Source organism: Lissotriton vulgaris, chromosome 1_1 (assembly GCF_964263255.1).
Source record: "Lissotriton vulgaris chromosome 1_1, aLisVul1.2, whole genome shotgun sequence".
Lineage (NCBI taxonomy): Eukaryota > Metazoa > Chordata > Amphibia > Caudata > Salamandridae > Lissotriton > Lissotriton vulgaris.
Window position 1 is genome coordinate 316028806 of NC_141685.1, and position 15285 is coordinate 316044090.

At 46.7% G+C, this 15285-nt stretch overlaps 1 protein-coding gene across 1 annotated transcript in view; it reads left to right on the top strand.

Annotated features, from left to right (window-relative positions):
* The first annotated feature begins 6781 nt into the window (after positions 1-6781).
* The window catches only part of LOC147747112 (vitamin D3 hydroxylase-associated protein-like), a 455455-nt gene continuing 446951 nt past the window's right edge, over positions 6782-15285 (top strand). Inside the window, exon 1 of the mRNA XM_086952363.1 lies at positions 6782-7011. Coding sequence (XP_086808489.1) covers positions 6802-7011 — 210 coding nt within the window. The 5' untranslated portion in view covers positions 6782-6801. The remainder of the gene's footprint in view (positions 7012-15285) is intronic.

Genomic DNA, 15285 nt, shown 5'->3' on the forward strand with positions numbered 1-15285 from the left:
GGCTGCCGCCTTGTACCCTGCATTAAGTCTATTGTAACGGGGGAGTGGTCCGAGAGTCCCCGCGGCAGAATGGCCGCCGACTCCACCCTGCCAATAATTGTTTGAGGGACAAATATATAATCCAACCTAGAAAAGGATTTATGTACTGCAGATAGGTATGTGTACTCCCGCCCATGCACATGCAGATACCGCCATGTGTCAACCCAATCCAAACTGCGGGTCATGTCTCTTAATTTAGTAGATGGTGTGGCAGTCCCCCCCCCACTTGGCCTATGTCGATCCGCCAAACCATCCATGACATCATTCCAATCCCCTCCCACCACCGCGGGCGCCTCAGGGATGTCTGCCCACACAGCAAATAATTTTTCAATCAGCGCCCACCGCAGGGGAGGCGGAGCATACACACTCCCCAGCACCAGGGTCTCTTCTCTTATCTGACCTCTAACAAATATGTACCTGCCCTGTGGATCAACCCACTGAGTGTGATGGACATAGGAAAGTCTGCGGTGGACTAAAAGGGCGACCCCCCGGGACCCCCTAACAAAGCCCGCATGATTTACCTGTTGGTAACCAAAGCGCTGCAAGCAGACTGTTTTGTTACCTAGTAGGTGTGTTTCCTGCAATAGCAGGATGTCCGCTCTCACCCTCTTTGCTTGACGCAGTATACCCCCTCTTGATATTATCTAGTATTCCCCGTACATTCCAACTAAGGATTCGAAGGGACGCACCGGGAGTTATTGTTCTATGTTCTGAACCTGCCATCTGGAGCCCAAGGAGGAAAAGCCCAAGTAACGGGCCACTGCGGTGTATACGTGTGTGCCATGTGGATTCCTAAGTCATCGTGCGACCGTACCCCAACTGCCCCTCCCTGTGAAACAAAACCCTGCCACCTCAACTCCCTTCTCCCACCCCCATACCTCAAGAACTCTGAAGTACCTGTCGCGGTATAGGTAGCCTCTGGCCCCCAACGTAGGGCCTGAGACCGGCTACACCAATGGATCCCTCTCAACCTGCCCATGAACCCAACTCACCCCACTAAACTAGGATAGGGGAAAAACACCCGCCCCTCGAATATGCCCCCCCACCCCTGCCTCTTCATTCATATCACAGTCAACATATAGTAAGAGTCCCTTTGGCCCCGGCTCCTTCCTAGAACCTCACTGCCGTGACATCATAGACACACTAGTTGCGGTGTAGGCTCATTCGCAGCAACAGTCCCTTTGTCCACATACTCACTGATCAAGGATCCACAATTGGAGAGTCGGATGCACCCTTCGAACCTCCCGCCGCCCCCCGATGTTGAGCGCCTCCTGGATCTGGGGCGCCAGTTTCTCTTATTCTGTGGCTCCTGAGCCGTTTGCGACTGTGCCCCAGTCTGCGAAGCGTCGGAGTCCAATCCCGGCAGGGTATGCACCCTCACTTTCACCGTCTCATCAGTCCATTGGAAGATCTCCTCCGGGGTATCAAAGAAATGGGCGCGAGACTGGAACACAACCCTCAAACGAGCCGGATAAAGCAGAGCATAAGGGAGATTGAGTTCCCTGAGACGTGCCTTCGCCGCCATAAACGACTGCCGTTGTTGCTGAACCAACAGCGTATAGTCCGGGAAGATGAGGAACCGTTGATTCTCATATAGGAGAGGTTCCTTTGCCCGTGCCTGCTGTAGGATGGTGTCGCAGTCATGGTAGTTCAATAGTTTAGCAATCACTGGTCGGGGCGGGCCGCAACTGGCGGTTTCTGAACAAGGGCCCTGTGCGCCCGTTCTATCACAAAACAACTCGATAGGGAGTCTCAGGGAGCCAACTCTCCAACCATTGAGCCAAGAATTTCTCCATGTTGCCCTTCTCGCAGCCCTCCGGGAGCCCAACAAAACGCAGGTTGTTGCGCCGAGCCCGCCCTTCGGCATCCTCTGCACGAAGTGCTAAGTTCTTTTGAATACTCTCCATATTGGCAACCTTGCGTTTCAGGGTCGCCACATCATCTTCCACTCCTGAGATTCTGGTTTTGGCCTCGGTGATGCTGGCTACAGCATTGCGTAGGTCCTGGCGAAGCAGGGTAACATCTGCTCCCACAGCCCCTATTTTGGCATCTAACATGTCTCTAGATTGAGTTATGGCTGCCAGCAGTGCAGCGTTATTTGGCCCCTGATTTGGAGGGCCCCTGGCTGCTCCTGCTCCTCCATTCGGCTCTGTAATCTAATCAATCGGTTCATGTTTCATGGCTCCCCCACTGCTCCCACCTCTCGTCATCTTTGACGACTATCAGGGACACTCACCAGCATAAAAATTGCCGCTCCCCACAAAGGTGGTCTGCAATAGAGCTCCTCTCTCAAGCCACTTGCAGGATCCTAGGGCCTGTGGTCAAAATGCGTCAATCCCGTCCCCTGCGCTGCGAGTTCATGCACACCTGTCCGGCCCTGTTCAAGTGAGCCAGACGTCCGGAGCAATAGCTAAGAAGGCCTTCAACCTGGGAGCCGCCACTGCTTATGCAGGCCATATGCCTCTTGTATCCTCGTTGCGCATTCCAGCCATATTTCGCCTCCCGGGGTTCTTCTCTCTACCTCCGGTGCCACCCCCAATTTAGGGACCCCCGGGCCTCCTTTAGGCAAATCTAGCGCTACCCAATCCGGGCGCTGCACGTACCCACAGTCCACCACCACTTTGCTCTCCGGGGTGCCAGCTCCAACCTCTGGCCGTAATCTCCCCTCAACCACAGGCCGCCACCTCCGAGGGGCGACCTGCCCCCCGTTCCCTTGTTGGCCGGTTGCCGCAAGGACTGCCCTTCCGGCCAGCACCAAACTTTAGCCCCCGGCTTCGCGGCCTACCTCCGGGCCTCACAGTATGGCGATCCCGGCGCCACTGCCGTCAGGGAGGATCGGGCTCTTGCTGCTGCCCTCCTGCCCACTTCTGGAGTCGTCGATGTCTTGGGGCGTCCACCTGCAGCCTCTGGGGAGCACTCGGTTGCCGACCGCACTCCGCTCCTGACTGCCCCTCCCTGGGCACCGTGTCCGGGGGGCCCAAACTCAAGGCCCCGGCGTCTCCGGTCCCGGCCTAGGCCTCGAATCGCCGCACTCCGTCGCACGCTTTCCTGTTGTCCCCACGCCCCACAAAAGGCACCGAGGCGTCTCCTCACGGTCCGGAGCCAAGATCCTCCCCTGTGGACTCTGTAGCAGTGCAGGGAAGCAGGATAATTGTCGGATATATTGCGGGCCGGACGGAGCTTCACTAGGCTGCGTCCGCCATAATGACCCGCTTGGCCATGCCCCCACCTTGGATTATTTTACTATGAAAAAAAAAAAGAGCACATGCATCAAGCATACATTTTGCGATTCTTGAATAGCGATTTTTACTGAATCGCTATTTTGGAATTGCAAAATGCAATGCATGTAGGAATCGCAAAAAAAATTGCAATTCCTTAACATTAGCTAATAGCAATTCGGAATTTGTGAATTGCTATTAGCTAATGTGACTCTATTCATTGCAATGGGCCTCCAGACCCATAGGAATGTATGGCAATGCATTTGCAAAATGTGATTAGCAAATTAGTAATCACAAATTGCGAATGCAAATCCAAGGGTGCCCAGGGGCCTAAGGCCCCCCTGAAGCACCCCCCCCAAAAAAGGTAAGTGTGCACATCTAAAGCAGAAACATGCCCTTAGACCACATGTGCGTTACATGGCACTTTGAAAAATGCATTTTTGTGCATTTTTCAAAGAATGCACAAATGACCATGAACTTGAAGGAAATTAGCGTTTCCTAAATTCAAGGTTTGCATTTAGGAAAGGCTACATGCATCATATTTAGGGAATCAAAAAAAAGGCGATTACCTAAATACATTTGCAATTTAGGTAATCACAAAACATTGCAATTACAGAAACTGCAAATGACAAAAGGTACATGCATTGGAAAAGGCCTTTTTCCATTCGCAAAGAATTGGCCCATTTGTGAACGGAAAAACACTTGATGCATGTGCCCTTTAGCATTTTATGGTGGTACAAACACACATGACTAATGGCCATAACACACATTTAACCACTAGATTACCCACTAACTTTGGGTTCTCGAGTAGGGTATGACTCACAGTAAATCGCTTTAATGCCTCGTTAGAGGTAATAAACGCTATATAAATGCAATCAAAACACTTGTGTTTAATGAGATTATATATATTTTACAAAAAATATGTATTCTATCACATATATGACTTTCTTTCCATAATGAAATGAAATGAAATGAAATGAAATGGGGTTTTATAGAGCGCACTTCTACCCTGAGGCCTCGTAGCGCTTAGGATGGTTGGGTGGAGGCAGCCATCAGACTGTGAAGTTACTGGAAGAGGAAGGTTTTCAGAAGTTTGCGAAACTTGAGTAGGTCAGGTTCGCTACATAGAGTAAGGGGCGTGGAGTTCCAACAGGAGGCGGCGTTCCAAGAGAACGAACGGCCCCCCCATCTAGCTTGTTTAATTTTCCGAGTTGCTGCCAGGAAGATGGTACTGGAGCGTAGAATTCTTGGGGGGTGGTCAGGGGTGACTAGGGAGCAGATCAGTGAGGGGCCTGCGTGCCACATAGCTTTCTAGGCTATGCACATCGCCTTGAATTGGATCCTGGCCTGTATAGGCAGCCAATGGAGTTTTTCCAAGGCGGCTGACTCTGAGTGTCTCCGAGGCAGTCCAAGCAATAGGCGTGCTGCAGAGTTCTGAGTGAACTGAAGTTTTTTGATGGAGCTCGCCAGAGTGCCTAGGTACACGTTCCCGTAGTTGAGGCGGGACAGGATAATAATAGCCTTCACCATGATCCTCCGGGCAACCTCTGAAAGTTTGGTAAAGCTATGGTGCAATCATTTATGTATGAGATTAATGCCCTTGTGCCAAGTGCTAACCCTGCAGCAATTTCTGGCTTATCAGCAAACAGCGCTTTGCATGCTGAGCCATGAAAGCCTACGTTTATTAATGAGAAAAGGAAAACTACAATTCCCAGAAGGCATTGTGTGACTAGCTAAAAAGCATGGACTAACTGGAAGTATCACACATAACATACGCCAAATTTGCAGCACTGCAGAACAAGTGAAGATCATCTCTGAGAGGCAAGCAGACCTGGTGCAGAGTGCAATACACAAAATCATCACTACTGCCCAGACTGAGGGATTATATGCCAGGAACGCTTGAAAATGCAAGCATGGGTGTAGAATTCTTATCTCCCAACATACTTTCATGGGTGTAGAATTCTTATCTCCCAACATACATTCTCCCACCAGTACTTAATAATAAGTAGCATTACATATGGACTAAACACACACAGACAATAAAAGTACATTTAATGCGCATTCTTGACCACAAAAATACACTAATAGGAACACTCTTTATAAAAAAACACGTAAAACATGTTTTTTTAAATCACTGCGCACCACTCCTATACCAAACCTTTCCACACATTGTTTAAGTCTTTCACAGACAGTACCTCATCTAAATTCAGAAGGCTCACAAAACTTTTATAGTGTGGGTGCAAGGCTTTTTTCTAAACATCTGTCACACACACACAAACTTAACATTGCCTGGACATGAAGCTAAGGCATACGGGTTGAACATTTCATCTGAGTTTGCTTTTAAGTGTAACTTCTCATGCCTCTTGAGTGGAAGATTGGTAAAGTAATTCGAAGGTCAGCTTTCCAGAAAGTGTCCACATTATTGAGAAAGCATGTCCCATAACCTGGTTCCCTTTGCTCAATAAATGTAAAATGATTTGCAAAAGACACTTTTCAAACTTCTGAAAAAGCCGAGTCCATAAACACTACTGAAACTAAACAAAAGATCGTGAACTATAGTCCTACAAAATATGAACACGTAAACATGTATGTTAATATAGGCTAACTTGACACATAACAATACATGTTAAATAAATGATAATTTGACACTAACAATATAAGTTAAGTAAATAATATTTGAGCATACGAGATTTCGGTTTATTTTTCTCTTTTGTTTTACGTTTAGTTAACATGTTGAGGCTATCCCTTCAACTAGTCAGAGGTCACGGCAGAATAAACAAAAGAAACAGTTCATTTATTTACTGAAACCCTTTATGGGTGTCTGAAGCTGCGTGCATTCCTTCGGTGGCTCGGCTCGGCTCGCCTCGGCGCCCTGCTGCTTCTGCCTGCTAGAGCCGACGACCCTCTCGTAGGGGCGGATGAGGCTACTGGGGACCAGTCAGAGATGTTCAATTGGTAGGACGGCCAGGGTCTGCCGAAAAGCAGGGGAACCCTCGGGGATACCAAATGTTACACAACATCGTCATTGCTTACTCCTAAGACACTAGGGCCGTATGTATGAACACATTTTCCCATAGGCACACAATGGGTAAAAACCTTTGATACATCTGGCCCTTAAAAGTACTTCATCAGTTTTGGGGCAAGTGGCAAACATATCGACAAACCCATAAATAGTTGTACCAAAGCTAAACAATTTTGTAAAATCACAAGTTCTTTTGTATCTTATTAACTACTTTTCAAACATTTATATATTTTGCGTTTTCATCCGAGCAGGTTAGAACTATTTTTGAATAAAATACTGCCCAACCATTGATAAACACAAACGTGAATAGTTTATATGTGCTTACATGAAGTGTAAGTCGAACTATTAAGAGGTGAGAACGATACCTTCAGAAAAAAAACTGCCAGTGCCTTGCGGGGCTCCGAGCAGAAAGAAAACAGGGAGAAGTCCTGGATTCCATTCAACACGCCAGGTGATTTAACTCCGGCAGCAGCATCTCTTGGTGCCTGCTTTATTCAGACAGCGCGGCAGACAAGCCTCACCATGGTGGCTGAAAACCTCCGGGAGCTCCTGCCGGAGTTTGCGTCGGATCGCACCTTTCTCTCGGCTCTGGTCGTCTGCTCGGGGGCGTCCCTCGTAGCCCTGAGATGGCTGAAGCAGAGAAACATCCGCAGGAAGACGGAGGAGGCGAAGAAAAGGAGCCAACTGGGACTTCGGGAGATGGAGAGGGCAGTTCAGCGGTTTAAAAAAGAGGTATGTTCAGAGTGAGGGGTAAAGAGTTGGAGGTGGGCTGGAAGGAAAGGGTTTTTCGGGCCGCTTTACTTCTTTTTACAAATAATGCTGTTCCTCTCTAACTATGCTCCCCATGGATGTGATTGACGGCGCCTTAGCAAGTCCTGTGCTTGTTGTACCAGGTTGTTTTTACTGAAGTCCTGTTTTTTTAGCCACAGCACTTTGCGTGGCTGGATTTTTAGGCCACACTTTTCTAGATGGTAGAGTCACGACACAGTGGAGTCACTAGGGTTGGTGTTACCCGGTGCCAGTAACTCATGGTGTCACCCCCTTACGACTTACCACATGGCCTCGAGTCTAGGCAATGACGCTGAACATCCTGCGATTCTACGCAAATAACATAGGGGTCCATTAGGATGGCGGGCGGAAACAGTCCGCCCGCAACCCTAACGGAGATCGGGACCGCTCCCCTAAAGGGCGGGGGTCCCGACATTGGCATTAGGATGCGCCCACCACTGTGGTGGGCGCATTCCTCAAATTAACATTGTGGCGGGCAGTGCTCACTGCACCGCCCGCCACAATGTTAAAAACAAATGCACGCATTTGCATACTTGAAGCGGCAGGCACCGCGCGGTGCCTGGTGCTGCGATTATGCAAATGCAGGGTGGTACCACAGGTACCACCCGTGTGCCACCCCCCTTTGCCCGTCACTCTGGGGGCCCACAGGGGCCCCCCAGAGTGAACACTGCATGCCTGTCCGTGGCGGCATTGCCGCCACAGAAAGGCATTGAGAAATGCCTATTCTAATATGGTTGGCGGTGTCTGATAGATACCGCCACCAGGTTATCCCTTTTCCGCCCCGGCCGCTATGCGACCGGGGCGGAAAACAGGCGGGCGGCCTTTCCGACCGCTGCGTTGCCCCCTGCCATCGTAATATGGCGGGGGGAATGCAGGGAAGGATGTCGGGCGGATTGCCTCCGCCAGGGTGGCGGTGGCCACAGCTACCCTGGCGGAGGCAATCCGCCCGACATCCTAATGGGCCCCTTAATCTCTCTGTGCCTAACAAAAAATGAATGTATCTTCATGTAATGCAACTGGTGCTATGTAAAGCACTCTGATGCCCGATTCGGGTCAAGTTTGCGCTATATAAAACTCTGTATGATATCCAATTCGGGCCAAGTTTGCGCTATATAAAACTCTGTAAAATAAAATGTAATATTACTTAACCCCTAGTCTGTCGGTTTTCACCACCCCGCCCCCTGCTCATACCTGTGCAAGCTGGTACTGGATCTAACTCGTAAATGCGTACCGTAACTGCCAAGGTTTCCGATTGCTAATGTATGACATTTTCATAATTGCAGTGTAATTATGAGTGACATTCAACGACTATGAGTGTCACTTTCTCGCAAGCAAAATCAAGCAATGAAGAAGTGCAAAAATATAAATAACAGACATTACACCCATTTGGGAAACAAAAAACTCAGATCTTAAAACTGCTGTCAAGTGGTAGAAATGGAAGGGCGCTAACCTAGTAAAAAGCAGTAGCTCACAGATAATCCTCATAAAATACAGTTTTGTGAACGTGTGGTTCCTGTTCTTTCTTTCCTTCCTTCTCCCCTTTTATCCTCTTTCTTGCTTGTTCCCTCCTTCCCATTGTCTCATTTTCCATTTTCCTCTCTAGTAAACTTTTTCTTCCTCTTTCCTCACTCAAAAGGTAACAGTGGTAAAACGGGTTAGCCATGTGGCATCATTTGGGATCAAATTTATTTATTTATTTATTTTTAATATTTATAGAGCGCTGCATATACCCGTAGGCGTCTTGGCGCTAATGAACCATTTATTTGAATGTGAACTGTGAGCTTATGAACCAGTTAAATAAAAACGGACTGTGAAAAAGAAAATGATTATTGAGTGAACAGCCAAGTTTTCAAGAGTTTACGGAACTGAAGGAGCGTGGCACTTTGCCTGATGTTAAGAGGCAGGGTGTTCCAAAGTCTGGGGGCCGCCACCAAAAAGCGGCGGTCAAAGCGTGCATGATGTTACTTCCGCTACCCCAGACGTTTGGATTGACACTTTATAGAGCTTCCTCTGTGTGCTAATGGCACCAAGAGGCCTTATTGATCCAGAGCCCCTGTGCAGGCGTCTCTGGCGGGCGAAAGGGCGCTGTAAGCTGCCATCGACCCTGGCTGACTTTAGCACCCCGTTCGGGACACAAGCACAGCTGTCCAGGTGCAGCTATTAATGTATAATTGGTCTAGTTACTGACAGACAAGGTGATCAGGAAGGTGCAGCTAAACCTGCTCGAGCCATGTACTGTAAAAAAAAAACGTCTCTGGAGCGCCCAGGCAAGGAAGCACTTTCCTGGCTCCATTCATTAATTGTATTGCCCCCTTTCTGCAGTCTTGGCCACGGTGCCCTGCCCCACTTTAAGTACAGATAGGTCAGTTGCCCTCGCTGCCTGCACCCTTCGACCGCTGGTGTGTGAAAGCTGCCACCTGCTATATCATACGCTCTAATTATGTTTTGCAAGGTACAGGTGATGGCGATTGCGCATTTAAACTTGTAGCGCAGCAAATAAAACAAAATGCTGCACAACCATTCAACGTGCCCCCAAACAGCCGCCACTTTCGTGTAATATCGGCGAAAACACCGTCCTGTGCACAAGACTCAGCAAGGCCTGCAGGCAGCCAAAATAAACTAAAGCAGAAACCACTGACCCGCACAGGTACTGGCCTATCGGAACTCCGGCAGTGCCGGACGGGGTAATACCGCGCAAACAGCACAGCGCGACTACTCTTCAGCCCCCTAAGCACAGTTATTCGCCTGGAGTACTGTCTTGGAATATTTGTTGGACAGTCTCCTTCCCCATAGCTGCCAAGGTTTCCGATTGCTATGTTTGACAATTTCATAATTTCAGTGTAATTATAAGTGATATTTCAACAACTATGAGTGACACTGTCTCGAAAGCAAAATCAAGCAATGAAGACAAAGGAAACATAAAGATCAGAAATAACAGACATGACAAGCTTCTCCCACCCACACTCACATGTAGCCTGTGGTTTACTTTTAAGGTATTGGAAAGTTTTTCCGACCTCAACGTTTTAATCAACGGCCTTTAACTGACTGTAGGATGTAACCAGCTGCAAAGAACAACTGTACTTTTCAATTCAACTCTGAAATTAAAATTATGAAGTCGCAAGCGTGACTGGAAAATCAATATTTTTGCATCAGACACAAAAGCTAATATGAGCCCCTCTCTCAGTTGAGCCAGTAGCGCAGCACGTCAGAAAGGATGGACCTGGGAAATAACTGCCTTGCCTACACATTAACAATACATATCTCGTAATTCAGAATTAAAGCAGATGGAATATTTTAGCTGTTCTATCTTATGGCGGTAGCTACTGACAATCCAGGGGGATTTCCGTTACACTATCAAGGCCGACACCCAGTTCCCACTCATACATCAAAAACGTGCTGAAAAGAAGGAGTTCTTCGAACCCCTTCCGTAGCTGCACACTTTTCCACACTTTTCCACCCGGGCCATTAAGCAGTGTGATTAAATCAATAGCTGAGCATTGCCCCCGCGGTCTGTGGTGCGGCCGGCCGTTATTAATAACGAGTTTCACAGCCCTCTCTGTCCACACACCCAGAACCTACCAGCAGTCAAAAACAGGTCCTGGCTCCAGAGAACTCACTGGTAACTTTCTTTTCAAGCAACTCCATCAAGAGCACAGAGCGTGACCACGGACGGAAAAAGAGATGGCCTGGAAAGTGGAAACAGCAGCACAGAGGGGATGCTGCAGAGGAACAGCCGGGCGAACGGCACAATGACCCCCTGCGGCTCTTGCTTTCTACCACCACCAAATTGCCAGGCAAACTTTACAGCAACAAAATTACAGCATGGCAAGTTTTACTGTATGAAGACAAATACTGCTGCTCACTTACTGATTCAAAGAACAAAACTAATGCCAATACTGGAAAAAATTCACCAACTTTTTACAACGGCCTTTATGAACAAAACATCCCGGTCCGTTTTTAGTATTACGTCACTCAATGGTTTATTCACTATTTGCCAATCATATCATTTTTAATGAAGATTAACGTTTTTTGTGCATAAAGAAACAATTAAATACATATAGCCACAAATTATGTACAAATAATTCTCTTATATACAAATATACAACACACCCACTTGCAACTAAGGCCTTCACATACATTCCTCTCTCATCCTTCCACCACTCATATCCAAACCCGTTAGGGGACAGACACAAAGGGGCTTAATGTCAACAATTGATTGCAAACAAAATGAAGCAATAAATTATAATACACTCTAGTCTTAGATTATATAACTTTCTAATACAATCAAAAGTTATTCACAAATTTTGTGCATATTTTATACATGACATAGGGCCAGGTCGACGCGTTTCGAACCCGTTGGTATAGGGGTTCTCCTAAGGAACACAAATTTCTAAAAGACAAAACAACAAAATACACTAAATTATAGAGACCTCGATTGATTCATGAAGTTTCAAACTATCCACCAACCGGATCAAACACCCAATCCTACCTTATGTCGTCAGGAAATGAAAACTCTTGTTTATATGTCTGATGTGTGTTCGTGGAAATGGCTGAATTTGGGAAGACAAAACAAGACAAAAACACAAAAGAACTAAATCTTTGTTCTAACCAGCAGGTCATACACTGTTCCATACAGCGACCCAACCTACTCACCTTGTATTGATATGTAAAGCCAAGAGGAGGCGCCAGTGATGCCTAAAACGAATGGAGAGCGGATGTATCAATATTATGGCTTTCTATGTTGTTTGGTTTCCTACACTAAATGCGGAATATCTATTTGGTCCGAGCCTAACCTCTTCTTACCGATTTAAATCCCTGGTGCCGCCGGAAAATTCTGCCACCTGTCGCGGTTGCTCCAAGTCGCCTGATCGTGAGTCCTGTAGATGTAGTGTAGTTCCTAGTTTCCCACTAGGCCCTGCGCATTGGAATAACATAAACAGTAGTATCGACGTGGAACTGCGGATATTCCAGGCCTCCACTGACTATGCTAAACTTAATTGGGTTGTGTTACCAACTAGCTCAGAGGTCACTGGAAACGTTCTTCTCTGCATAGGAAGTGATCAGCTTCCTTGGCACAGACAAGAAGGGATTCAGTTTTCCAACAACCGTGCAACATGACAACTTTGCTCCTCAGATCAAGAGTCAATCTCTAGGGTCGTGTGAAACAATAGACATGTATTTCACTCAGTCAGTCTAGTGCAGTTTACTTTCACGAGATGTAGAGAATAGAGAGACGGGCGTTTGTCAATAAAGGGTTAACATTTATTGAACAGTCTTTCTTCTCGTACAAGAGAAATGTATTGCCACAATTGCAAGAATTGTTATTATAAAAAGTACGTACAGTAAGATAAGTATTGCGAAATAGAACTGTAAAAGCATTGATATGGTTTCTTAGCCATACAATGGTTTAAAAGTAATAAAACATATATACAGTCATATATACATTAGGCTAACATACTCAACTGGTGCTTCTAACTAAGCCTACCCCAGTGTGCCTGACCTAAGCCTAACACGTGGAATGGGAGTAAGTAAGTAGCTTTAAGTTAAGTTGGTTTTGCCAAGGTTTGTTTCAAGAATTCTCGTCTAAGGGTTTAGTCAACACCATACCTCTGAATAGAATGATGGAGGATTGGTATCTCCTTCAGGAGTCACTCTTGATATCCCAGTCACCCGCGAGGGTAGACCTGAAACGCCGGAGCTGGATTTCTCTGCACGAGAAAGGCAGTGGGTCTCTTCAGCGCGTCGAGGAAGGAGGGGGGACAGCGTCCGCGGGCAGCTGGAATCTGCTGGATGTCTTCCGCAGAGGGACGGTCTGTTCAGCGCCTAAGCGTACTGCACCATAGTTCGCGCTTTAGCAGCGATAATGGTATCAGCAGCTTCACCACCACAGGGACAGCAGGCTGCAGCGACAGAGTGCTAGATTTACCAACACGGGGTCTTGCAGGCAGCTGGCATCAGCAACAGTAGCTCGCATTGCTTAAGGCAACGTTGGTAATATTTATACCTGACAGGTGCCGGGTTTGACGCAAGTGTGCTGGACATAAGACGTCAATTAAAGATGTCACTAGGAAGTGATAGTTATCAGTTGCTCATTAGAGTTCCATTACTAATCAAAACACAGCAAGCGGGGATTTCCAGGTTTGCTGAGTTTTTATCTTGTTGAAGAACTCGGAGTGTTATCTAGGAATATCAGATAGTGACTACTGCTCTGTCATTGCACTAATTGGTCGCAAAGGAAGTGGCAGAGAGAACTATGCTGGAATGTGGCTCTGTTCGTGTGAGGCCAGAGATGACTTTTCAGAAAATCGCACTTGAACGGTTATGCCAATATAGGGAATAAATGGATTTATAGCCGAATAGGGGCATAAGGTCACAGTATCGATCAGGAACCTAGATAAACACGCAACATAGAGACTAGTACCTCCTTTAGAGTAGTATACCATATCGCTGTTCCCTTTGCGGCAATTAAGTCGAAAGGCGCTGGCGCTTACCTTTTCGCTTCGTCCGTTTCTTCCAACACACCAATGGTGTACCGAGTTGCAAGATGTGAAATGTGTACGTTTGTTATAAACAATTCAGGTTTTTCGGGGGATAGATCACGTGACCAAAGGACGCCACTGGTATGCTTGGGGAATGTAGTATTCTTATCACGCAAAACTCATGAATTCTTTTCGTTTATTAAAGGCACAATTTCGATTTATAAAACAACCTTCACATGTAAGAAGGTGGAGATAATAATATTTTCGCCATGGTCCCATTTTTGGAACTCCTGCTAGTGCACTCTGGGAGGTGTAGTAATTCAAAAAACTTTATTAACCATTTCTTGTAAGAAGGACAGATTTTCAATAGTCATTCTTCATTGTGTATAAACGTACACTCTGCAAGCATGCTGGTTGATGTGTCCACCCTTACCTCAGGCGGTCTACATAAACAGACAGCCTTAGGTCGCACTATTTTTAACATTGGTAAGCACACGTGGAATAAATTTTGTCTAGTGCTTTTTCAAAACCAATTTTAAACAAACTTTTTCTTGGTTTCTCTTCTTTCACGCTTTTTCTGCACTGCATACCCCAGTCCCACTTCTACGGCCACTCACTAACATCGAGTGGCACACCACACTGTCGCTGCCTACACCTACTGAGGATACCCCCTACCACCGGGTTGACCTCAGAGTGGGGCACAGTTTATCTCTGACGGGTGGTACGGATAAAATCCCAAATGATGAAGGGCGGATCCGAATGGTGACTGATGGGTATTTTTCCTCATCCCTTGAGAGCTTTCTGTGACGCAACCTGTGAGAGTCTTTGGGCGTCTGGTTGGTTTTCTCTACTTCTGGGCACATTTGCTGAGACCCTCTGGTACTGTTGTTGTTTATAGGTCCATTAATCACACGTTGCTAAAAAGGGGGCGATTAGGGTAAGTCCACGTTGCTGTAGCACGTAATATTATATGAGGGGCAAATGCGCTGCTAGTGTGATTTACACAACTGTTATTCTTTTTAAACATCCTCCCATACTATCGATGTTTGCACGCGGAAATCAGGGATATACCTGCGTTTGATTCATACACAGTGATCTAAAGTCAGCTTGCCAATACCACTTACAACTGATCTCCCGTGGCACACCAGCATGTTCAGGTGTTTGCTTTGAAAATTTCAGAGACTTCATTAAGTCCATTGGATGCTGTATTATATTTTATTCTAAGCAGTGCTTCCTGTTGGCTAAGCCTTGCCTCCATGTCTCCTCCACGTTGGTCCTTTTCAATTTTTTAAAGGACTGTCCATCGCAATTCTTCCTCTTTATGTTTTTTTGCCACCCAATGGTGAACCAAAGGTGCATTCGGCACTTCTCTTCTGATTCTTGATTTATGCTAAATAATTCGCTGACGTACCTCGTGGCTTGTTTTCCCAATATATAGTTTAGGGCACAGGCAGAGGACAGCGTAGATGACATTTTTTGTCTTACAGTTGGTGAATACCTCGTCTTTCCAATGAATCCCTTCAAAGGTAAACACTGATCCTTCCCTGGTTTGTTCGGAGCAGGTACAGGTGCCACATTTGTGGTGTCCAACCACTGGTGATAATCCTAACAGGTTTCTTAATGATACTTATTGTTTACTTGGGAGGGCCGCCAGCACAATGTCATTTACCAAACTTTTTTCTTTTTTAAATGCAAATAGCGGTGGTTCGACAAATTTACTATGCAGATCCTTTACCAG